Source organism: Micromys minutus (assembly GCF_963924665.1).
Source record: "Micromys minutus genome assembly, chromosome: 3".
In the NCBI taxonomy this organism is placed as follows: Eukaryota; Metazoa; Chordata; class Mammalia; order Rodentia; family Muridae; genus Micromys; species Micromys minutus.
In genome coordinates this window covers 34,532,235-34,559,469 of record NC_137972.1, presented here as the reverse complement: position 1 = coordinate 34,559,469, position 27,235 = coordinate 34,532,235, and the positions used below count along the sequence as shown (strand labels likewise).

The 27,235-nt window shown below is 37.9% G+C and overlaps 1 protein-coding gene across 1 annotated transcript in view; it reads left to right on the top strand.

Moving 5' to 3' along the window:
• GRM7 (glutamate metabotropic receptor 7) overlaps positions 1 to 26,932 on the top strand; it is a gene marked incomplete at both ends in the record, with an annotated part of 887,413 nt that extends 860,481 nt beyond the window's left edge. Inside the window, one exon of the mRNA XM_080914160.1 lies at positions 26,883 to 26,932. Coding sequence (XP_080770286.1) covers positions 26,883 to 26,932 — 50 coding nt within the window. The remainder of the gene's footprint in view (positions 1 to 26,882) is intronic.
• Positions 26,933 to 27,235: the final 303 nt, after the last annotated feature.

Below are 27,235 nucleotides of genomic sequence, written 5' to 3'. Positions count from 1 at the left end.
TCCACCAAGATAGCTAATCACATTTTCAGGGTCCTCCTTTGATTTCCAACACATTTATCTCCATATGACCCATGTTTCTTCCTTCCTCATAACCTCCATGGTTATCTAGAACACAGACAGTCAAAAGATGCTTCCTGTGATTTTGGTGCTAACCCAGTGCTTAACATTATTAGTTTATGCTTATACACATGCATGTATTTTATATACTATATAGGAGTACAATGTTGTAAAGTGATTTTATTACAGTAAGAAATATACTATTTCTTTCTTTGTATCATTGGCTTAGAAGTTTTAAGATGTTTAGCAAGTCTCATAAAGTACATTAAAAAATCTACATTTTAAGGATTAAAGAATGCGTGGTCCTGTCCTGCGCTACCGTCTCGCAGGCAAGAACGCACGCGGAACACCAGGATCCTTCTGCAGCAAAGTGTTTATTGTATCTTGAAGAGGAAGACCCCGGGCAGGAAAAGGCACCCTAATTTATACCCCCAAGGGTGGCGTGTCGCTGTGTGATTGGCTGCCCCTCCCCCCAGTGGTCTGATGTGATGCCCCCGGATGGGCAGTGACTTGACTCGCACCACTCTTTGCGCATGCGCCCAGTTTGTTTACAGGGAGGAGCCAGGCTGCCGCAACAGAAGTCAGCGCCATCTAGTGATAGCAAATGTTATCGAGGCTCTCCACATGATCCTTCAGAGCTAAACCAATTCTCTTCATGTTAAAAAGCACCTCTCATACTTGAAGACCCCACAGGTCCCATTTTTGCTCCAGCAAAAAAAAAAAAAAAAAAAAAAAAAAAAAATTCACACAAAGTGCAAAGCTGTCACTCACAAAGTCAGCCATTGCTGGAGATTACCAGTCATTTTTATTACAGTAATTTTAGCTTGCCTCCTTCTGCCATGTCTGTCACTCACAGTCTTGGGATCTTGCCAGACACTAAAACCAGGACATCAAGGAATAAATCAGGACAGCAAGTAGAGCTCCAGAACTATTGGAAAGGTATGAAGCATAAGCGAGTTAAGCATGCCAGGCAGCTTCTACTTAAGTAGTACAAAGGTTGTGGAAAGGTAGGGTCTCTGCCCTATACAGGTGAATCACATGGACACAGAGAGCTGGACTCTCTTCCTCACATGGCTCTGGCTTCTTTTCCACTCTGTGAATGTGTTTGCTCAGACTCAATAGCAAAAGAATTTAAAATTTCCATATATCTTCCTCTGCTCTCCTCCCTTGCCACATTCCAGTAATATAGCAACATCCCGTTTCTAAGGAGCTGTATTTCTTTTCCCCAGTATATCATGTGTGACTTGTGCTGGGAACCATTTCTCTCCCTTTCATGTCTCAGCCCTCTCCTTGAAGCCATCATTTCAGAACATTTCTCTTAACTACCTATAACAGGAATGTCCCTTCTGCAGCCTGTAATTTGCGGCCACATAAATGAACTTAACATGCAGTCCCTGTAGGAACTCATGCACTATTAGGATTCAAAAACTCTAGAGAGGTAGGTGTGATTTCCAGTTCTTGTATATCCTGCTACAGTCCTGATCTATTTCTCTGATCACAAATGTAGTTTTCTCATGTATACCCTAGAAGCGGTCATAGCTATCTCATACAATAAAATAGTGATAAACAAAATCATTATAATAATGAATATTAGGAGCCCATCTATTAAATTGCTAATTGTAAGAATTAAAATAGTATAAAAAGGAGAAAATGAGTTAAGAGGTAGCCTCTGTCAGCTACCATTAGTATGGAGAATAGCCTTTGGGTGCTATTCCTTAGCAATGGTTTGAGTCTCCTTTGAGCCTACATATTACTCCACCTATGGGGGAAGTCAGCATTTCACGAAGGTCATGGAGACAAAATGAAGTACATTTTTGGAAGTCATCCACTGCTCATCATCCTTCTCTCAGGCAGCCCGAGGGAGTCTCTACTCTCAGTCTTCTCACTGCAGCCAATCCCAGTGATGCATTCATTTCCATTGGCTTGAATCCCATTTCAGTGAGTATGCATTGCCAACACTACCTTTTGAAAAAGGCAGGACGGAACACAAAATCTTGTATAGATATGTGCCCTCCCGAAAGTTTGGAATTATTTTTAGTGATTCATTAGACAAAATTAGGCTATAGAAGAAGATATGGGCCCAGCCTTCCCTGTCATATACGCATGAAAGAGAAAAATCCAAAGTTCCCATTTCTGTGTGTCTAGCCAATAAATAAAACCCCATATCAGTTTATTTCACATCTATATTTCCAGAAGAAAATATTCTACGTTTTCTCAATAAGGCATGAGTGATCCACAAACTTCTAGAGATGTTGTGATTTCTGGTCTGAAGACTGGTATTATGAGTATTTTCAAGGCTAGTTAGAAATTTGCATGCTTGGGCATGATTGACATCTCAGATCAGCTTAGTAAGAACTTTAGTCTAACAAGCTCCCCAGGAGGTGTCCATGCGCTGTCTGTGGATAGCATTCTTTAGTAACAGTCTGCTAACCTCATCTGTCACATACTGACTCTATACTCAGCTACCAACCAGTATCCCATCAATGCTTAACATCCTCTCTGGAGACATATGTCAACCAAAAAGTGTTTGTTACATCACAGAGTAATCCCCTTAAGTCAAAGTCTGAGGAGATACCACAGCGGCCTATTGAACCACTGGTGACAACAATTTTGGGCAAGTTGAAAAGCTTCTGAACTGGAGCAGAGCTCAGTTCCCTGCTGTGAGGACCCGCAGGGAGAGAATAGCTAATCACTCTTTTAGTCAATGCAGTTATAAAGAGTAACTCCACCACTCACGGCTTCTCATCCTGGCCAAATCTATGACTGATGCTAGTGTTCACTTTGCCAAAAACCATGGCCTTTGAAGCTCTCCTAGGACCACATGACTTTCAAATGGACAGAGAGCAAACTAGTCCTTTCACCTTCTACTTTTGTATTTATTGCTTAACGTTATGAGAACGTAATTTAACAGAGAACTTTATGATTTCAACTATTAAGCCACATATAGGAGCCAATTTTAGCTGATCATTTCTTCCCCTGTTGTTCTAATGTTAAATTCCTTCATATCCAATTCCTTGAAACTTTTTCTGTTAATCAAGTTGAAAACTAAAGGTTTTCTCATCTACAATATGGAAGAGCCCATGTTTAACGTGGACTTAGAAAATAAAATGATCAAATTTTATTTAAGACAATGAAACAGTTGTTTCTGCATGATTCTCTTCAAACAAACCACTTTACTCTTTTTTTAAGAGACTGTCTTTAGGTCATACAAATTGATATTTAAATATTTATGCTCAGGCCTCTCTTACCCTCCTCATACATTCTGGGTTCTCCTTAGTTCTGAGAGCTTACACTAAACCTGCTTCCTTCTTGGTCAGTCCTACAAATTCCATTCTTTAATTTTTCTTATTGATTTATTTATACAATGTTTTTTGTGTAAGTGAGGGAATTTGGAGCCTTAAGAAATGTTTCTTGCAAGCTAAAAAAAAAAACTATATTTGATAGGGTCATGAGTCATGTATTAAAAGAAATAACAAAATATATGACATTTATTTTATGTCAATGAAGTTTAAATGCACTAAGCCTCCTGTATGCTAGCCAGACACCCTACAACTAAGTGAACTAGATGCTAAGTAATCCCTTCACTGTTTTAGTTTGAGACAGGGGTTACTTATATTCCATTCTGGCCTTTAACTTGTTAATCTCCTGAGAAACTAGTATTACAAATATCTGTGGTCAGGCTCAGATTTTTAAAAGAAATTAGGGGGGAATATATATGCTGGGGGCTGCCTAGTATCTGGCAATTGAGAAAAGTAGTGGACAATGGCATTGGCGATTGGAGTCAAAAGCTGATAACTTTTGGCAAGTTAACTCTTTCGCTCTAGGGGGCCAGAAGCTCATGGGTTCTGGCAAATTAATTCCTAATGAGAGTAGCAGCAGATTAGAGAAAAAAATTTAGCTACTTGGACTCTTTACGCTTTAACTCACAAGCATTTCACTGACTAGGCAAAAAGCTCAGTTTTCTTAACTCTTTTTGAGCCAGAAATAAAGGGGAACAAAGTAAATAAGTCAGCAATATAGATACATGCACATTGGATGGAGCAGAAAAGAGCTACACCAAAATGTTATTATTGCTTTCATCCTTTTCTAGATTTTTTAGATAAAAATGATTCTCTACTTAAGAAAACATTACCTCATATATGTATGCTACACACAGGGGGAGTTACAGAAGGATCATGAGAGTAAGTTCAAAGCATTTTTGTTTGATTCTATAAGCTCATAATTTCAAAGCAATAATTGCACATGACCTTGTTTTATCATAGTGTGAAGCGGTGGCTACACCCTAGGTCCTGACCTAAAATGAAAGTGTTTCCTTGATCTGTCTAAGAAATAGTCTGTCTCAAGCCTATTTCTCTTCTTAGTGAAATTTATGAAAGCTCATCAATTCCCTGTTATACAGTTTTTACTATTCTATGGAGAGTGGGCAAATTTTATTCTTGATTCTAATGTTACTACATCCTTCTGGAAAAACAACAAAAACCATATCCTTATATTTTATTTCTAAAAATTATGTTAATCAAATAATAAATTCTATAAGGTCATTAATTCATTTAAACATATTAGTGGAAGTTCATTTTTGTGCTGATCTGCCGAAAAATTAATCTAATGGAATAGCCTATCACTCTGAAAGTAACCAAAGCAGACTATTGGCTGTGAGGATAGCCCAAGGAGTATGGCAATGATAAACATAAGAAAGAACATAAGTAGCAAGAAGCAATTTCAGAACTGTGGCTCTGGGGCTGTGCCTCACTAGAGTGCATCCATAACAGCCAAGCAAAAGGTGGACTATCTCCAAACAGCTTTTTCTTTATGGCATATGCCACATATAAAACACATATGCATGCATGCACACACAAAGGCACACACAACATGCATGTAAAACTTCAACTACATTGTTTAAATCCCATACTCCTATAGATATTATAGTATTCTCATGTACTGTTATAATTTACATAAATAATCAGGTGACAGACAGCACAATCAGTATTGCCAGATCTGCTTCTGGGAGGTGTTCCACATCCTGATATACCACATATTCATTTTTTTTACTTGAACTTCCTAATAGTATTTCATATCATTTCCCTCAAATATTTTAAATAAAAAATACCGTGACCTCTGAAAAGACAAGAACTAAGCTGACAAAGACAGAGAATAATGATTAGCAGTCCCCTTTATACTCTACAATCTTTCAGATTAATGGAGGACATATTCTATATGCCTTAATTAAAATTAGGTGTGGCCCTGAAACCCTTGAACACAACATTGCCATCAGAATGTGCCCACAAGGCACCTAAAGGAAACACATGTTTATGACTTATCAAGGCAATGAGTCTCACCAGCTGACAAGTATAAACTGAGGCTGACACATTGAAAGGATATTTCCTACCAAAGCTAGCACTGCAGGTGGCACTGAGCATTCACCCTGAGGTAGTGACTGATGGGTTTAGTTCTACCATTCTATTTTAGACAGGAACTCTGTGTCAGTTTGTCTGGTGTACTTGACAGAAGAGCAAAAAGGCTTTGAGGAGAATCTGTAAAGTATAATAGTGCAGGTCTGTGATTCCAGAAACAGAGCAAAACTAACCTCAATGAGGTTAATGCCAACAGCTGGATTCTCAGAAGTTCAGCATGAGTTCTCACCTGTTCAGTGTGAGTAATTATCCAAGCAATGCTAAAGGCCAATAGCCATTGAAGTACTTGTTTCTATAGTGAAGATTCTCAAAATCATAGTTTTTGGATGCCTGGAACCCAGCCCTGTCGTCTTATAATGATGAAATGTAGCACTTGTCACATAGAAGAACAGAACACAGTGAGATACTGATCCTTTTAAAGACCCTCCTGATTATATCCCCCATGGATCCAAAATTCAGCTTATTCGACAATGAAAATATTCATGTTTCATGGGTGGTGTCTCTCTTGCAATTAACATAATTAATTTCTGGATTGTATTTCCTACTGTGTTTCTGACAGAATGAATTCAATAGAGGAAAGAGATGCTAACACAGGAATACTTATCAGAGTTTAGCATAATAGGATCAAGAACATACTATATGGTTAGTCAGTTCAAGTTTTTACTAAAGATTTTACCTATGAGATATACTCAATAGGTGAGTTTTACTATTCTTATTTAACAGTTATGCTTAACTAAGTTAACTAACTTTGTTAACTAAAGTATAATTAAACCAGCCTGAATAAGGTCACAGACAAAGTGACAGAGCAAAGGTTCCCCAAACTTGTACTCTTCGCAGAGAAACAGACATGGGCTTAGATTCATGGGTTGCAACTTCAAGAATCATTTATTTTCCATTTATTCTCCCCTACTATGCTTTTTCTCCTTACCTCTTTTGATCAACATGTTTCTGTCTACAAATCAGCTGCCTGGTCTCAGCAACTCTTTTCTGAGCTGGATTTCTAGGCCCACTGTCACCCCAATATTTTGTTTCATTCCTCACTAGCATTCCTCCATATAAGGCAATAATCAAGAGTATAGTAGATACCTGAGATCTAGTTCAGAAATCTAAAATAAGGGTCTGCAGAAAAATTTGCATTATGCTTGTTTTCAGTTTAGAGACAGGTGCTATGAGTGTATTCATGTGCAATCACACCCTGTTCATGATACACAAGCTGTCTCCTTCTTACCATCCACTTAAAAACATTAATTCATTTCCCTGGCATTCATCCACACTCATTCCATGACTACCAAAGGAGTGAAATATAGTGGCCAGACTGATTTACATTTCTTTCATCTTGCAGAGAAAATAAGACATTTCAGCATATAGCTTCAAGTCTGTGTTAAACATCATATACTACTGTTCCTAGCGAAATGATACCAGTTCTCAATATTCTAAATGTCAATATTTTAAGCACAGGGCATTTATTAAGAAGGAGGGACACATCTCCTAGCTTTTTTGAAACAGACTGTATGAGATGCCCAGAGCAGTTTTTGCCCAAGTTTGCATGTAAGATGTCAGTACGGAGGTTGACCCATAATGAACTAAATAGTTCTACTCCAACCTGAACATTTAATACAGTTCCTTTGGACATCATAGTCCCATGGGCCAAATGATCTGATACTTGATTTCATTTTCACAGTTGGTTCTGTTACAGAAATTGACATTTGGGCTGTATTTACAGGACATCAAAACAACCATTAGAAAAGTAAAAGGATTGGTTCAAACTAACTCCATTATCAAAGTTGACCCCAGGATCACTGTGAATATGTGGTGAGCTAGGCACATTCAGCTCTCAGTGTTTACCGAATTTTATGCTTGACTTTAGAGTCCTGCTAACCAACATTTGATTTTATTCTTTGTGCTTCAAATTCAAAGTTTAACAATGGTATGGTTTAATTCTATTTTAGTGCACATAAAGATTCTGAAATGAGCACATGTTCACTTTTTGAACCATCATTCCTAATGGCCCCAAAACTATAACTGCAGGAGGAACTCTTACTAGAAATCATCTTTTTATTCTTTTCTTTTCAAAGGAATGGATTTGCCCTTCTCTTCACTCTTTTAAATAACATGTTGTTTTCACTCATTTCTTTGTATATAAAAAGCGCATGAATTATTGGCAGATCAATTTGAATTTTTATTTAGAAAACATCAAAATATGGATAAAAAGTATTTCCAAAAGGTAACTGTTTAAAAAATCATATTAAAACAATTTTAGTTTGCTAATAAGCAGAGCCACCATCTTGCAGCTTCAGAGAGATGAAAGTGAGGAAGACTGGGGAATTCTGTGGATGGTGGTTTAAAAAATAAGATCTGGGATTTCTGCACACAGTTCATTCTGCATTATAGACCAAAAAGTTTTGCTGTAAGCCCTATGCTTTATAAATTATAGAATACTTTATTCTATTGTCTCAAAGTTGCTCTTAAGACAAGTGATGGATATAGCGTTAATAGGAAGAAATGAAATGGAAACCTGCATTCAGACAAAAGAAGATTAAAAACTCAAGGTTCTAGCCCATCAACAGCACCCATGGGCTTATTTTAATGTATCTTCTGGAAACCTTCAGCTAGCTAGAAGCAGGTTGGAATAGAACTATGTAGTTCATTTTGGGTCCATATCCCCTGTGACATGTTATCAACAAATTTGGGCAATAACTCCTTTGTCCATCCCATATATTCTGTTTCAGGAAAGCTTGGAGATACTTTCCTACTTCTTAGTAAATGTTCTGGGCTTCAATATATGCCCACCAGCCACTCAAATGCTGTATAAAACTTAGAGATATAAAAATAGAAAACAAAAATTCCAACCTAGAATGGTTATTATATACTGGATTCTGATCTCCATAAATCAGAATCATGACTGTAGGTTATCTGTTGCCTCTCACTTTGGTTCCAGAGACATCACAGAGCTTTGCAACCCAAATCTCTGTGTATGTCATCCACCCTCAGTCACCTGCTCCTCTCTCTTTCTTCTACTTCCTAGAGTAAAGCTGAGAAGCATTGCCGACACTTGCTATGAAAAAAAGAACTTGGTGGTGGTTTAGATATGGGAACCGGTGTTCAAGTGCCAGAAATTAAGACCTTCATACCTTTGAGAAGCTCTAGTTAACATCTGTGGACCTGTTTTTCTACCCATAAAATGGGACAAGAAAGTAATCTCAGAGAGCTATGAGGTTGATCAGTCCACAGTGCTCAGTGACGCTTGATTTTTTTTTAAAAAATTACTTATATCAACTAAACTCAGTTTAATCAACTGTTTCTGTGATCTCACTCTTTTTAATTCCCAAAAAGCCTTTAAAGGTTCATAAGAACTCCATATTTCAAGGCTCTATGCATTTTTCTCTCAATCAATCAAAGATTTGCATGAGTAGCTAATTGATTATAGGTGATAAGGGTGGGCATAATATGGGTTAACTCGGCAAAAAGACAGTAAAAGAAAAAAGATAATAACTCTATGGGCCATGAGCAGGGCAACACTGAAAATGTGGTGTTAATGTTCTGCAGACCTCATGTAGAGAACACTGTTAATTAGACACCAGGGATTTAAAAATTGAAACAATTTCACTGAAAGCAAAACAAAACTGGGGCTGAAACATGGAAAATAATTAAAGCCTGAAGGTTTTGAAGATAAGGAAAAGCCTGTCTAGAAAAGAAACTTGACCAAGCTTGACTGTGGGTCAAGGTCACAGTCTAGACTACCTAGTTGGAAGACAGAAGACAAATTTCAGGTTGGTCTCTACAGCTGCCCCAGGGAACACCTTTATGCATGAAAGATCAAGAAGGACTTACTTATCCCAGGTCACTGTCTATAGCAGCAGGATGTTCTGTGATGCTCTCCTGGATCAGTGGTTCTCAACATGTAGGTAGTGGCCCCTTAGGGTATAGAATTTCCTTTTCACAGGAGTAGCCTAAGACCATCAGAAAAATACAGCTGTTTACATTATTATTTATAACAGTAGTGAAATTTCAGTTATGAAGTATCAACAAGCATAATTTTATGGTTGGAGGTCACTACAACTTGAGGAACTTTATTTTAAAGGGTTGAAGCATGAGGAAGACTGAGAACCACTACACTTGATGGGATCTACCACAGCAGATGCATCTGTTCTTCAGATACTTGTCATAGTGTGAGCATCTGTGAGCACTGCCACATCATTCATGAGCATTATATAATGTGTAGGAATATGGTAACTGCATAGAAAGTAAGTGTTTGTAGTTGCTGGGATGAGAAATGGAGTGAGTTTTGTGATTGTTTCAAACATGGTAATTAGCTGAGGTTATAGTACCTGCTTGGACAAAATAAATACTCTCTCTCTGTCTCTCTCTCTCTCTCTCTCTCTCTCTCTCTCTCTCTCTCTCTCTCTCTCTCCCTCCCTCCCTCCCTCCCTCCCTCCCTCCCTCTCTCTCTCTCTCTCTCTCTCTCTCTCCCTCTCTCCCTCCCTCCCTCCCTCTCTCTCTCTCTCTCTCTCCCTCTCTCCCTCCCTCCCTCCCTCTCTCTCTCTCTCTTTCTTCTACATTGTCTTATTTATTTATATTTTTGAAGCAAGTTATCTCATTGGACCTCGTGATCATGAATTTGGCTAAGCCAGCTATTTCCTAGGCATCTTTTGTTTCTGCTTTCCAAAACTAAGCTTATAGGCATGCTCTACAACACCCAGATTTATCTTTGTATATGGACACTGAGGATCTGAACACATGTCTTTGTACTACACAAAGAGTACTTTACTAATAGGTCCATTTTATGGTCACAAAGAACGGTTGTCTTTAGCAATACAACAATCAGAATGTTTAGGCCAGTTATCACAAATGAGATTTTTTCCTGGGCATCAAGATAAAAGTAGCCCTTCATTCTGTCAAGGCTTGGTGCCCCAGTGTAGGGGAATGTCAGGGCAGGGAGCCAGCCACAGGGGGTGGGGGGCACCCTCAGAGAAGCAAGGGAAGAGAGGATGGAATGGAGGTTTATGGAGGGAAAAAACGAAAAGGAGATAGGTTTGAAATGTAAATAAAATATATCCAACAAAGGATAAATAGATAATAAAGAGATCCATTTAACTTAAAAAGACAAACAATCAACCAAAACAAAATGTCAGATGTGTGACAAACTCTGGAAACAGTTTTAAAAAATTAGAAATTTCTCTCAGAGTAAAAACATTATTCAAATGTTACAAGCTAGGGTAAGTGACTATTCTGATTCTCTAAAGTGATAGGAAAAAAAAATCTCAAAAAATCTAAATGTGTACCCGTGTTTTCCTTCTAAGAGCAGAATTAATATATACTTTAGCTCAGTTCTGAAAATCCCCTACCCAACAGGCCTTCAGGATTCACTAAAGACAAAGTTCAAAGTCTAGATTTTTTTCAAATAGAATACAAAACTGGCAATTTCATGTTGACTCAATGTTCTCTGAGGAAAGGCCATGATACACCGAAGGGGCCAAAAGCTGAGGTTTGGTTTATCTTGAAATTCTAAATCTCATTGACTATAAACTGATTTTACCTGAATGGTGATAATATCGTGGTATAGCCCTGAAGGAGATGAAGGCTTCACTGTTAATAATAACAATGTATCTAGTGTTTACCCCTATGCTGAAGAGTTCACATATATCCTTGCTTTGAATCCTCCCAACATCACTGGTTTTGTAGATAATTGAAATGCAAGAAAACTCAGGCTTTAAAGATCTTTCCACTGACACAGATTGTAGGAAAATTTGCGTTTTGCAATACAGATATTTTGATATAAATAGCCACAGTTCAACCACACCTTCATATTTCCCCTTGAATCAGTGACTGTGTAGCACCCTCTTCTTTAGTAGAAATAAAAGTGGAATATAGACAACATTTAAACTTTATTTTTTCTCGTATCCTTTTCTTTGAAGTTAAGAATAGCTTGTGCTTATATTATTTATTTGTCATCTCAGCCCAAATATGCACCATACACTTTGTAGCTTTTTCAAGAGTTTGGGTTCTCTTGGGAAGAAGGAAGACAAGACTCAGCAGTGTGTGTGTGTCGGTTGGGGGAGGGGTTGTCAGGCTTTGCTATCTGTGACACAACTGTCTACAGGGTGTCACTTAAGGGATTTAGAATATCCATACTTGATGCTTCTGAGCACATCCTGAGATTCAGTGCTTCTTGCAATTAGTTGAACATTCAAAGGAGTTCGAAATATAGGATCTCAGACAGGAAGCAAAAGGAAGAGAGCTGATCAGGACAAAACTTAACACAAAGATAGAATTCAGAATGGCCTACCAGAAAATAAAGGCAGTTCCTTGCTGGCCCACAGTGACAAGCTAGAAAATGATGCTAGATGAGAATTCGCTCACCCTCAAATATGTGCTTTTCTTTTATAATTCTCTCTCTCTCTCTCTCTCTCTCTCTCTCTCTCTCTCTCTCTCTCTCTCTCTCTCTCTCTTCTCTCTCTCTTACTTTATTAGAATGACAACTTGGAAAGGAAATCTAAAATAGTACTGGATATGTTCCACTCACCTTTCTAAACCTCAGATCTCTGTGTTCAAAAAAGTAGAACCAGGTAAGGAGAGATGTCTCAAAGGTTAAGAAAACTTACTGCTTTCACAGAGGACCTAGGTTTGGTTTCCAGCACCCTTATAGTGATATGCAACTATCCATAACACCACTTGCCAGGGATTCAGCAAGCTCCTCTGGTCTCTGTGAGCATCAAGAATGCACAGTTCACTTACAGACATGTAGGCAAAACACTTACACACATAAAAATAATTTTTTCTTATTTTTACCAAAATGAATGAGCAAATATTGGTGTCTAGCTCAGTAGATGAAAAGGACTGAGCATAATTCTTTGCACAATATGTAGCAGATTTTAAATAGGTAGCAAACACTCTACTAGGAACACAAGTGCCTATTATGTTTGGCACGCCATCCAGCATCCATGCTAAACTTCTCAACAGGATCCATACTCTCTCCTTCCAAATTCTCCAATATGAGCCAAATATGAGGCGGAAAGGCTCCAAATATGAGCAAGAAAAGTTTGATTTGTTAGTATCACAATATTAATTACTTTCATGATGATTCACTCAGCACAGGTTTTGGGTAACTTGTGTAAATTACACTCCCACTTCGGGAAACAACAGTTTATTTGGAGTATTGGGCTGTTAAGTCTATTTGATGACCAATCTGAGTCCCAGGGATCCCATATTTTAATAAAGCCAGACTATTAGTTGTCATAGTCTTTAAACTGCTTTTTGAATCTGGACACCGATCAATTCTTAACTGCAAAATTGAGTACCAGATTAATACTAGGTTACACACCTCAGCAAACTCAACTGACACTCTTCTGGCTTCATTCAGGAGATGATCAGTTTATAAAATTAAACTAGATTAAAACAAGTAATAACTTCATGTAGATAATCACCAGTATTTTAAGGTATAAATATAAGAGTCATAAAATAGTGATGTTTCTTAGAATCAGTGATTGCCAATTCCAAAACAGGTGACACAGAATGCATGGAAGAGAAGTTATTACGTGGATGTGTCATCCTTTATCATATAAAACTGTCATTTTGCCATAACAGTAATTGTCAAGGTCCTGCTTATCTCTCTGGATCCAGTCAATGAACAAAGTCTTTGTAATTGGAAGATTTTAGTTTCAGATTTCCACAACAATGGGGTGGGATTAAAGGCAGCTAAGGTTCAAGGAAAGAAATACAGTGAAAAGGATTTGATGGTGCCTTCCTTGGTGAAGAGCAAGCACGCTTTTCATACTATTTTAAACCTTTTAAGGATAGTTTTTCACCTATTGTCTTAGTTTAAAAATGAAGTAATAAATTTATTTCTGTTTCAGGTTAGGCTGGCAAGCTTCAAAAGAAATTCTTCTATACAGAAAATTATATATAAAGATTCCATATATCTGTGTCCTTTGTCCAAGGCCCATGTGTGTGTGTGTGTGTGTGTGTGTGTGTGTGTGCATGTGTGTGTGTAGTTGTGTGTGTGTGTGTGTGTGTGTTTGAGAGAGAGAAAGATGAAGTGTCCAAATTCATCTAGAGAAAGCATTAATCATAGATTAAATAAACTGAGCACTATCAATTTCATCAAGCCCTATTCTAATCACCTTACCTATATTGACTACTGTCATTTTTTAGCAACTTTGAAGTTTAGTGCTTTAATCAGGGTTTGTTTATCAGAAGAGAAACCTGAAGCCTAAAGAAATCCACTGACAGGCTCTACTATCATTCAGTTGACCTGTTTGTACTTTGTTTAAATCTTTTCCAGATTTCTATTCTCCACAGTGGTGAATAATGACCTCTCTGGAGTGTCAGTTGCCCCAGCTCTTCTGCAAGAACTATTCAAATTTATGTCTATCCTCCAGAGATACATAGAGAAGGTTGCCTTGAGATGACAACTTCCATTTTACCATTTAATTAGTATCTATAACAATAAGTTTCCTCATGATATTTTCACAAATAGTTTATACTTGTCCATCCTCTGCTGCCCAACTTCTGCTGCCTCCCTGTTATAGATCACCCATTTCCTGCCCATAATCTGCTCTCTTCTTTCAAGGCAAATGTTGCTTGTGCTAAAATACCATGACTAAAGGCATTTGAGATTAAAGTTTATTTGGTCATATGATTCCAGGGGGTGTATCTATAATGGTGGTGGAGGTATGGCCACAAGTAGTAGGAACAAAAAACTAGCAGACCACATCTTAAACCATACAGAGATGGCACCAATAGAAAGGTTGACATGAGACACAGCTATAAACTCTCAAAGCCCTCTCCTCCAGAAAGGCTGTAATTTCTAAAGGATTCTGTTTCTACAAACAGCACCAACAATCTGTGAACATGTATTCAAATTCCTGAGCCTATAGAAGGCCATTTCTTATTTACGTTATTATAGATATATTCACTACCATCTCTGTTTTCCTTCTGCCCCACTCTTATACCACACACACACACAAGGGTTCTGTTATGAGTACTATGAGAGAAAACATGGAGCATTTGTATTTTTGAGCATGGGATATAGTGTTTAACAAGCACATCATGTTCTATACATTATCCTAAAAATATCACAATTTCATTTATCTTAAAGATTAATATTCTATACAATGTCCAAACTTTCTATGTCTTCACATGATGGTCATCTTAGCTGGTTAGATTTTTCTGGACATGATGAATAAGTTAACTATTTGCAGGGGTAGTAAGAATCTTTCTGATAAGTTAACTTAAAGAATTTTCAATGTCTTCCCAAGAGTGAAATACTGAGAAATCTCTTGGTGGCAAGCATTGTGAGACAAATCTAGGATAAGTTCCCAGAAAACTAGTAATGGATAGATTCTACTGTGGATATACAATTCTGAAACATTTTATTTTAACAAGGTATTTGAACATTTAAAAAGTAGAAAGAATTACCTATTGCATGACAAAGATTTAACACTTGTTAAAATATTACTGTACTTATTTCACCCATTCTACATAGATTTTATCTGGAACTATTTCAAAGCTAACTACATATAATATGTTACTTAAAAATATTTTATCTTTGCACAAAATATATTTTTTCTAACATAAGCATAATCCAATTATCATATCCAACCCAAATAAAATTAAATTTTTATATTATTTAACACCTAATTCATTGAATGGATTACAATTTTAGTATCAAGTATCCATCATAAAAGGCTGCTTGCTGCAGACCTATTAGTGGCAATTAGTAGTACTATTGAGAGGTGTTTGTATCATGAGATTTCCAGTCTTATCAATGTGGATGAGTTCAAAGCTGATCAGACTATAGAGAGGGAAGCCTTAGTTGGAAGAAATTCCTCAAATGCATGTCTTATGTATGGCGTTTATCATTCCTTTACTCCATACTGACTAATAAGGCCAGAAACTACACTCCACCACAATTTCTGCATGACGCACCATGGCCCAGAACTGTAGACTAAAACCTCTGAAACTGAGCATGTAAAAAGAGATAGCCTCATTAAGCTATTTATATCAGGTATTTTGTATGGCAGGGAATAAAAACCTATACAGTATCATATCTTAAGGTTTCCTTCATTCTACAGATAGGAAGTCTGTCTAGCTCATCAACTACTCTCTCCATTGCCTTTAATTGAATTATTAGCTCATTTCCAAGAGACCTCTGCTGAATTGTGGAGATTATCCAACTTGTGTTATAATTTCTCAAGTTATATAAAAACTGGTTTAACCCAAGTAAGAGAGAAATAAACAACAGGGACAGATCTATTAGATGTGAGTACATAATATGCATCCTTGTTAAATGAAGACTGTAAAGAAGGAATTTAATATCAGGACGGAAAGAAACAGCCTTGGAGGCTGAAAATACCTTTAAAACTTCTTGTACCTTGTATGTTCATCAAAGGGCTATATCGATCAACCAACCTGAAACTTATAAACTGCTTCAAGGCAATGGGAAGTTAACAAATGCAACTTTATAGAACAGCCAGGGATGTAGTAACCAAAGAGGTAAAATTCAAAATAAAACCTGGGCTATGGGTGAAACTCAGGAAGAGAGAGCATCCGAAATTTCCCACATCCCATTTTCAGCACTGCAAAAGGAAACAAAAGTAAAATTTCGTAAGAAGGAATGTCAGTAGGAAGATCATTCTACAAAGCTGAAAAGTAGTAGTCAGGATATCTATGCTCTTACAGCCTCTTCCCCATCTTGCACATTTTATGGAAACAGTTTTACAGACAATTCACTCTATGTGGATTTGGGGTAAAATTTAATATACTATGGGTTCTACATCTTCCATTCATTCCCAATTTTAGCCATGCTAGGTTATAAATCAGATCCAAAGTCTTCTTGCATCTCCATGTACACAGGCAGAACTCAAAACTAGGAAAGAGATAAGGAAGCCAACACACATAATTAATCTTCTAGTGCAAGGCAGAATGTTTACAATATTACTGCTCGCTAGCACTGCACACCAGGGATAATATTATATTTTAAAGGAAGCTATACACCTATGAAGAAGCGTAGGTGAATTCAGAAAATATAAACAGCACACAATGAGAATCTGGTATATTATGTCACACAATCAAAGTCACTCTGGCAGAAAGGAGTGGAAGAACCTGAGCTCCCATCCAAGGTAGGGGGATGGGCATTAAGGTTTAGAGAGGGCAGAGGTTTGGTGAAGTTGACACAGACACCATAGGGATGCTCAGCTCAAAGGGTGAACACAGCCACAAAACCCCTACGCTGGAGGGACAGATGTCAAGAGAACTTATAAAAGTAGATTTGGAGTGAAACCAGGACCTGAGGTACTTGTGAGGTCTTTCTGTCACTAGTTGGCTCTAAGTTCAATGGTAGGGAAGCAACAATGTATATATATATACACATACACATATTCAAATTCTCACAATACTGGCTAACCTGGAACATACCATGGAGAATGGAGCACAAGTGAATCTCTACTTAAAGAGATCATCCTGTCTCTGCCCCTCTCCACCAGGCATATATAATTTTACTTAAAGTTCTGAGGTGCTATAGGTCGGTGTTGGGATCATCAGTGAAAACTGGTGCACACTTAACTGCAGAGCTGTGTCTCCAACTTGATATTAAAATACTTATGAGCACAAACACAGAATAAACTTGGACACTTGTAGCTAATTAACCTAATGTGTCCTTTAAGATTAATGAAGATTATGAAAGGGGATTTTCTCTACCAACTGGCTGTTCTATTTTGTTAGTATTTTTGGGTTTGATTGGTCTTCCTTGGTGAAGTGTGTGAGCAGGGTCTGGACCTGTAGGAACCTTGAGCCTAGAACTGATCCTTACACAGAATACATACTAAATGTCTGGTCAGGAAATTGCTTTCACACAGAAGTTGATCATAGTTGCAATGACTTCTTAAAAATCTACTTGTGTGTTTCTACTTCATAGCAAAGCTCTGTGTAAAAAGAGAATACATTTATAGAGAAATGAAGCAAGAGGACTCAAGTCTAGCTAGAATTGGGTAGAACCAATGTTGAGCAGTGACTGTCACATGGCAGTGCCAAATACTCTTCTGTTGCCATCTCACAGGAACTCTTTTATTTTGTGTCATCAGCCATGAGACAGCCCTTGGAGCACACCCTCAATTTCATATCCATAACACACTCCCAGACATTCATTTCTGTAATATATTAACACACACACACACACACACACACACACACACACACACACACACACACGTGCACGCGCACATGCACACAAAAGAAAAAAAAAAACAGTATAAAAGCTTTTCAATACCCAGGCAAAGTGCATGATAAGAAAAGAAGCCAATTCTTTGATGAAGTGATTTAGTTCATCATGTATATACATATATAAGGTGTAACTTAGCCAAGTTTCATGATATTTCAAGGCAGACACTATTTACTGGATTCAGATACATCTTTTAAGAACACTGAAAACCTCTGCTTGATGCTTTACATCTTCAAGTACAAATTGGGTTTCTTTAAAGAAGCACTAAAATGTCTGTTTACTCTTTTCATGGTGGGATTGAAAATTGATTTCTCAGTCTTAGCAGGTTGTTGTGATCCTGCTTAGTTGTTCAGTGCAACAAAGAGTGTTATTTTTTCAAAGTTACAAATTAGAGGCCAGGGACATGGCTCAGCAGTTAAGAGCATTTGCTGCTCTAGGCAAGGAGCCAGGTTTGATTCCCAGCACCAACATGGAGAGCTTTAAAGCATCTATAGGTTCCATTGTAAGGGCTCTGATAAACTTTTTCTGCCTTAAATGCATGTGATACACATACTCACAAGCAGACAAACACCTACACACATAAAATAAAATGAAACAAACAATGCTTATTAAAATTACAAATGATATCTGAACAGCACTATTCAATGTTGTCTTTGATTACAGGAAATATAAGAAAGGTAAAGGAAATACCAGGTCACCCCCTCCAAGGTTCTTCTTAAGGTAACAGAAAACAGAGACTCATAGACATGCACTGCACAATTCATAAGCATCAAAAATTCACCCAGTTCTGTTTGGAGACACTTGTGAGAAATTAGGGTTTGGATTTAGTTGTATGATGTATGTGGAAGATTTGGGAGGTAGATTCTGAGAGCATCCAGGAATTCTACCATGGTTGACAAAACAACAGCCTGCTCTAGCTGGTCAGTCAACTTGAAACTAGACCAGAATCAACTATAACATGGCAGATGATCCACTGAGGGAAAAATTAAGGGAGGAACCATGCAAGAAGAAAAGTTACTTATGGGAGGCTCTACTTGGACATTGGAAAAGGCTCCCTCATGGCCACTGACTGAAACTTCCCACTGAAGGCTTTTGAGGCATCTTTCCATAGAGAAGTAAAATGAAGAAATGAACAACAACAAAAGCAGAATAATTCTGATATATTTTTATTCCTAATATCTGAAATTCAGCAGGGTAACAAATGCAGATGTGGAAGTGATTTGTCTGACCCCACCCTCGCTACCAGACTCAAATTTTCCACTCTCATGCTATCCACCATGCACATTTTCTTTCTCTTTTGGGTTCAGATTTTCTCTTTTACCAGGAAGCTCTTCTGGGTTCAAAGTAGTTCTTCTTCATCAAAGAAACCAACTAGCATTCTCATCCTGTCCCTAAGCAGATTTCACAAGAATTTTCATCACCAATATTCAAGATCCATAGAAATGGGTCTGTCTCTTATCTGTGCCCTTCACAAAGATGAAAGAAGCACTGCTTGGTGCGTTTTTCTCTGATGGTGGCTATGTTGCTGATTCTTTTTCTTGTTTCCCTATTATTCACTCCACTGATGTCTGAAAACACAGTGAACCAATGCCAGGAGCTGCTTCTCCATCATTGACTGACCTGCTGTCTAACATGACTTTGGTCTGTGACTGGTGCAATTTTCCTACCTCATTAGACAGAAAATCAAAACTGCTTCCTGGTGACAAAGGTCAACTCTTACCTGAATACACAATAAATAAAAAGTAAACCCATAGCTTACTGGTCCCTGGACTGTTTTGTATCATCAGCATCTGTGAAGACTGGTATTCAATACTTGTCAATTCCCATTTTCTTGGATAATTGGATAAGGTAGAGAGACACACAGAATTTGGAGTTTTTGCAACTGGATTAGAATTAATTGTGATTTTGACTGTAGTGTTCTTTTTCTGATTGATTTTATTCTTACTTTCCCAAGCTCCTTGTCTCAAGAAGTCAGTTAGAGCCAACAAGATGACTCAGTAAGTAAAAGCCCTGGCTGTCAAGAGTGAAGACCTGAGTTTGAGCCTTGGTAGAAAAAGAGAGTTGTCTCGCACTTAATTTTCTCTAACTTCTACAAATATGCTGTGGCTTCTACACAGACATGCACAAAGACATTCACACACATACACATACATATGCACATGTGCACCCACATGTACATGCACACAAGGGAAATACATAAAATGCAATATTTAAAAGAGAGACAGTTAGCTAACAAACCTAAAAACACATATTGTGTAGTTCTTTAGAGAGATTATTGCAAAGAGCTGCAGAGGAAGCTGTGAAGATGTATGGTGTCTCAGGTTTTCTGTTTAGAATTGAAAGAAGTTCATTCATAATTATGTCTAGATCTATGAAAAATGATGAGTGGCTCATCTTTTCCTCATTATGTTCTATGTTTTTGTTCAAATTTGCAAGAATATTGTGCTAATGTAATAAATTAGGAAAAATTTAGAAGAAAGTCATTACATAATGAATTCCTTACTGAAAAATATACAGAAAGCTAGTTGACTTCCCGTCAGGTCTGGAATGAGAGTTTCCAGTAGAAGGTGTCATTTCCATATGTCTGTGCCATTAAATGATGCTTAACTATGATTATCAACATGTACTGGAAGGTGACACACTCCTAAACTAGAGCCTAACACATGGCTTGCTTGCTACGTATGTTCACTTTCATTGAATGACTAAATGAGAAGTAAACTTTTACATAAAATGCAGAATTTGGGCTCTGCTTCTAAAAATGGGAGAAATCTGCCTGTTGAGATAACAACCAAAGCCTCCTAAGGCTGTTGCCTTATATTTTACACTCAGTCCACTTTGTTGTTTTATAGTATTTGGAGGATTGATTATCATGTTAAAGCACTAAAAAGTCCTACACAGACATGTGTATCACATTGGAAACCCCTGCATGTCTAGAGGGAAAATCACTTGCACACACAGTTGCAGCATTTCCCAAGGGTTAGAGTTCTAAGGCAACTGGAAGAGAAGGGAGGCAGAAAAGAGATCAATCTGGCCTCAGCAGGCAGGATTATTTATGTCAAATTGCAATGGGCACACACAGCAGGAAGAGGGTGTCTGCCAAGGGAAGGGGAACTTGGGGCTTGTACAGGAGGTTTGGTAAATCAAATGCAATGGATAGGGAAATGTGCAAGCCTGCAGTTTCTTCCTTCTAGAGCTGTTTGTCCAGATGAGGCTGTTTTGTATCTAGAAACTGCTTTGCCACAGATATGAGGATGCAGGCCACAGTGAGTAACTGGATCTGGCAATGGCATAGATAGGGAAGGGGCTGAAGTTTCAAAATAGGGTCTTGGTCAGAGTTTGTTCAAAGTTTATTCTAACACTATGACTCTCTCAGATATTGTACTAATTTATAGCCCTACCACTGTGCTGAGAAATTCTTCTTTATTTACTCTGCCATCAATATTTGATATCAATTCAATTTATTTTGTCATTCTATAAAAAACAAAATTCTAATTGTTTGATCTTATATTTCTGTAACAATATGGGTTTTTAGCTTTTCGTATTTTTAGCCACAAATTATCTTATTGTGTTGTAATTTGCTTTCTAAAGATTAGATTGCCTTCGAATCATGTTGTTTGTTTGTTTTAAATCAAGAAATAAGATTCCATGGACAGAAAAAAAATTACAGAAATTTTGCTATCTAGCATCTACAAGTGCAAAATCAATGCAAACAAATCTCAAAAAAATGATATGTGAAAATAAGGTTGTGAGGACTGGAGAAGTGACTCAGTGATTAAGAGTATACACAGGTCTTGCAGAGGATCTGAGTTCAGTTCTCAGCATCACAAGGGTTTACTGCTCCCATCTGAAGCTCTAGGGAGATCTGGCACCCTCTTCTGGCCTTCACTCATATGTGCATATAGCCACCACATATATACATAATTTAAAAAATTTAAGGTTGCAAATAAATATGCGTCAAGTAACGCCATTCTGTGCCTTTAAAACACAGTAGGTAGGTTGATGAGCCCATCTCTCTACTGGAAACTATGGCCAAGAATTAATTGTTCCTGTCTTTAAAAAATGCAGGGATAAAAGTGGAGCAGACACTGAAGGAAAGGCCATCCAATGACCATCACAACTTGTAATCCATCCTACTTGCAAGCACCTCGCCTTGACCCTATTACGGATGCAATGATGTGCTCGTAGTTAGGAGACTAGGATAAATGCCATCTGAGAGGCTGTACCAGCAGCTGTTTGAGACAGATGCAGACACTTATGTCCAAGTATTAGACTAAGGTTGAGGACCCTGTGTAAGAGTTAGGCCAAAAATTACAAGAGTCAAAGGGGATGCCAATCCTACAGGAAAATCAACAATATCAATTAACCCAGACCCCTGAAAACTCTCGGCGACTAAGCCACCAACCAAAGAGCATACACAGGCTGGTCCAAGTCCTCTGGCACATATGTAGCAGAAACTGCCTCATCTGGCCTTAGAGGAAGAGGATGTGCCTAATCCTGTAGAGACTTGATTCCCCCCAAAAAGGGAATAGCTTGATTAGGTGGGTAAGTAGGTGAGAAAGATGAGTGGGGGATGGGGATGGGAAGAGCACCCTCTTAGAGGCAAAAGGAGGGGGCTGGGATGAAGAATTCTGGAAGGGAGAGTTGGATTAGGACAACATTTCAGATGTAAATAATCAATTTAAAATTATGATATATAAAATGCATAATGTAATGCTGACTAGAGTTTTTTGGTAATTACACATGTGGAAGTAGCATGATTCACACCAGCCAACAGGCAATAGCTATGGTAAGTGAGAGGAATATAGATATTGCTAGTGGGAGTGAGAAGGGTTAATTAGATGTCCATCTCCTGTCTGAGGAGAGGATCCTATGACCTTTATGTGTGTATTATTTAGGTATGGGTGTTATATTTAGATGCAATTCTTGCTTACAGTGTTGACAACATATATATGTGCACTTCTATGCATATCCCCTGATAAGTCTGTACCTTTAAAAACTGAAAGCACAAAGTATTTATCAAATAAAATAGCAACTTTAGTCCTCACATGTTTAGGAAACTTAAAGATATGTGACAGGGAAGAGTCAAGTTCTGTTTCTTCAGTTCCCAGAAGATAGATTTTTATAAGAATTCTTTCCTGTGTTTGGTTTTTTACATTTCATATTTTCTTAAACCTAGTTTGTAATAAGCAAAAGTTTTGTGAGGCAAAAATTTGTGGAGTGGGGAGTGAGACAGCTCAGGGGTAAAGGTACTTGTTGTCGGCCTACACATCTGTGTTCCATCCACACAGTCCTGTGATCTCCACAAGTATGCCATGGCCCAGGCTTCCCCCTCCTCCCACAAATTAGTGTAGTGAAAAAATAAATCCTCTAGAAAATTATATTAAAATTAAATTAATATTAAAATTGGCCCCCTAAGTCAGTACCAAAAATGACAGTATATTTTGACAAAATAAGAAAAAATTGAATGTCTAATCTTTATTAATAAGAAAATGTATATTAATAATGTATTTTAGAAATCAATGTCCTTAAGACTTTTTCACTGAAAACTATACATCTTTGAAATACCTGTTGTTGAGGACATAGCACTAAACATGTAATGAGAACGATACAATGTACTCTGGCAATTTATAGATGGAAACAAATTATTCAGTGGTTAAAAGCACTCACTGCTCTTGTGAAGGACCCAGGTTTGGCTTCCAGCACCTATGTCATGCCTCAGAATAATTCATAACTCCTGTCCCAGGGGATCTGATATGCTCTATAAGACCTAGGAATCCATATGGTACATGTACATGCAAGTAGGCAAAACACTTATACACATAAAATGAATAGCTTTTTATATATATATATATATAATTTCATTTGACTCACATTCTTAAAATAAAAATAAAATAAAATAAACTGCAGCTTGAAACGGAAAGAAATTCCTGGGCTTTCAAAATAAAAAGCATATCTCTTTAACAACCAATTTTCTGGACAACTATTTTGAGCTGGGTAATTCTCTTCTCTGGACCATAAACTACATTGCTATTTAAATAAATAGAATTATCAGCCCTGTAGGCATTTCTTTTATTTACTCATAAGGCCAGGATGGTTTAAAAATAAACACTGTAATACACTGGACTTTACTGTGATAAAGGACAGAAATTGCTATTCTAGGGGCTACATAAACTTCATTATAACCTTGCTGCAATGCTCCAAAGCAATTCTGCAAAGAAAGCATATACTAAGGCTAATCCTTTGTAGAGAAGTTTGTAACCTAAAAATACACTTATATGTTTTATTCTTCAGCAAGATTGGGATAATTCTGACGTCTGTGCTATCGCCAGTCCTCAGGGTCTGAATTACTGTCCTCATTTTAAAGCTGCTACAAAGTTCAGTCTTATGTCAGAGGGCTGGGCTCATCTCACGTAAGTGATGAGGCACATCCAGAACACAGGTAGATAAGTCTCAAGCTGCAGGGTCTTCTTATGAAGGCTTGAAGAAGTAAAGAGAGACTCGTGTGGCATCTATCATGGTTCGGGAATACTGCTCCCTCTGAGTTCCATATCTGACCCAATATAATGGGGAATGAAAATTATGTGTCTAGTTTTCCGATAATACAAGAAACTACTGCCCACAATGCTTCAGGGAGCGCTACCATGTTCTGCATAATATAATTTTTATTTATTCCATTGTTCTGTTGTTGCTAACTTTGGGTTTCACCTAGACTAGGCTGGCCTCAAACTTGCTGAGAAACTGACACTGAACTCAGCCCCTGATGCCCCTGTCTTTACCTACTATGCGCTAGCATGAGAGGCTTGCTTACAAGCACTGTACCTTCTTACAAAGTACTTAGGGTGGAGTCCAGAACTCTGTGCACACTAAACAAGAACTCTGTCAACTGAGTTCTAGTCCCATCTCTACTTTCCAATTTTGTATTATTCTTACTATATATATGTTTGTGTGTATGTTTATATGTGGGCCTGAGGCACATGTTTGGAGGTCCCAGGACAACTTGTGGGAATATGTCTTCTCCTCCTGCTACATTTGTTCATTACACTCCCATCTTTACCTGCTGAATTCTATCACTACCCAAAAAAAAAAAAAATTTTTTTTAAAAAAGCATGGCTAGATTTTGATTTTAAGTTAATCCAAACCAGTCTTCACTACAGCACAAGAACAGTATTTTCCTGAGCTACAATTCTTTCAGTAAAAATTCTTTATTGATGAGTATTACATAGTAACCTATCTGAGAAAATTTAATTATTCTTTTTCCACTAGACAGTTCTGCTTACACAGAATTCTGTCTTAATTAGCCACACAATAGAGGTGTCTAGGATATTTAGGTCAGCTCAGGCTTCTTGGGTTTTGTTTGTTTTCTTTCCCTTTGGTCTGGAGGATAATTAGCTCCTTGGCATTTGACAAGCCATACTGTTACAAAGGCTTCTCTTTGTCAGCTGAGGTTGACTGACTGTGACACTGTAAATAAGGTTTGGAGTCAGAAAGCATGTTTAGAAAGTTTCCCCTACAGAGGGCTGGGGATGTAGCTGAACTGGCAAAGTGTCTGCTTAGCATGCTCCAAGGCCTGGGTTCAATTCTCAGCCTTGCATTAAAAGATGTGGTGATACCTGTAATCTCAGCACTGCAGAGGTGCAGACAAGAGGATCAGAAGTTCAAGGTCATGCTAGGACACATAGAGGGTTTAGGGCAACCTGGAAACAAGATATCCTATCTCAAAACAAACAAACAAACAAACCAAAAACCAAAAACAAACAAACAAAAACTATAAAAAATGTTCTTGGTCTTCCTTATACCCTAAACAAGAAAGTTGCTGAAGGCATAAGACACTGTAAAAGCCATAAGTATGTTCTTGGGGGACTTGGAATCCTTTCAGGCTAAGTCCATGTGCTCATTAAATGGCAATGGGTCATGATTAAATTTTCAGGAGACTCTCATTTTTTTGTAATTCTAGATTCATTGAATTTTATCTATTAAGCACAATATGCTGTAACACAGAGAAGAGATGTCCAGTCAGGAATGTTCAGAGGGTATGTCTGAATTTAGCCATAAAATAAGATTCAACTTTTTAGGCTGTGAGAAATATGCCGAAAAATGTTTGTGTGTGTACTTAGAATTTAGTAGATTGACCATCCAGAGGCTAGTGATAAGCACTTAGCACATTAATGCAGTGACTTGGACCTCCAAATTCGCACAAATACATGTTTTAGAATCTGCAATGATTCTTTTTACTTTGCTGTGTTCAGTGAACATCCCTATTGAGAAATCAAAAAATAATAAAGAAATAAGCCATTGTCAAATATACAGGACAGAGAGTGTATACCTAAAAGAAATTGATGCAAAATGACTTAAGATTGAATGAGTCAAGAACTCATTACATCACAGACATGGTACCATAGAACTAAGAACCAGAACCTAGAAATAATATAATACAGTGAAGTGTGTTTCCATCTCATGCACAGAGAAAGAACTGACTTTTAGCTCAGTGTGTAGCGCTATGCCTGCTTTGGGAGAACCAGTGGGTATGTATTTAGTGGAAACACAAAGAAAAAGAAAAGAAAGAGTACCCAGGATTCCTAAAGAAACAAGCTGCCCTGCATCTGACAAAAACAAATGTGGAGTGTGACTCTTCAGACATCTGAAAGTTTCCAGGTCTGCTTTTAATCTAAGTGGAAATGGCCATTGAGAACCGCCATGTACGCCTTGCAGATAAGACTGGAGATGAGATGTGTAGTCACTTGTTATTATGAATGTGAACTTGGGAATGCCCTCTGCTAGACAAAAGTAATAAATTCCAATGACACAGGTCAGCCCTCCCAAGCAGTAGGCATTCTTTTTAAAAAGGATCTGGAGATGGTCACAGGATGAAAGTCTCTGAGGCCCCAGATTACCTTTGAAGTTTAGGGGTTCCTAATGGGATAGCCTGGCAAGCAATGATGAATCTGATGACCTTATTGACCCCCAAAAAAGGAGGTTGGAGGCATGTCAAAGAAGTGAACCAAGGTAAGTATGTATCATTGGAACATCCATCTTAATTTGAAGTAAGTCCACAGATAAATTCAAAGTACCAAAGTATATGTGTATTCCTCAGAGATGTCTCACTTTGTCTTGACTTGGTACTGGAAGTCTTCCAAGCTCTTTCTTTGAACGTAAGGTCATTGTAAGGGAAATTGACTTTTCCCTCTCTTTCTTTTCAGGCCCTGCTGCAAAAAAGAAGTATGTCAGTTATAATAACCTGGTTATCTAACCTGTTCCATCCCATGGAACCACGGAGTAGGAAGACCTTCAGTTATTATGTCACCCAGCCTGGCATAGGACTCTTTTGGTCCTGCCCGCTTCCTATCTCTGGAGGAGCTTCTCAACCTGGGAGAGCAATGTTAGAGGATCCACACATCCTGAACAGCTGCTTTATGAGACACCTTTACTTTATCTTGGCTTAAGAAGTCATTGGCATCAGCACTGCCATCTTGGCTGCAATTCTGGACTCCCTAAGCAGAGGGAGAGTTGAGACTCAAGTCCCACTGGGCTCTTTTGGATGAACCGCTTAGAG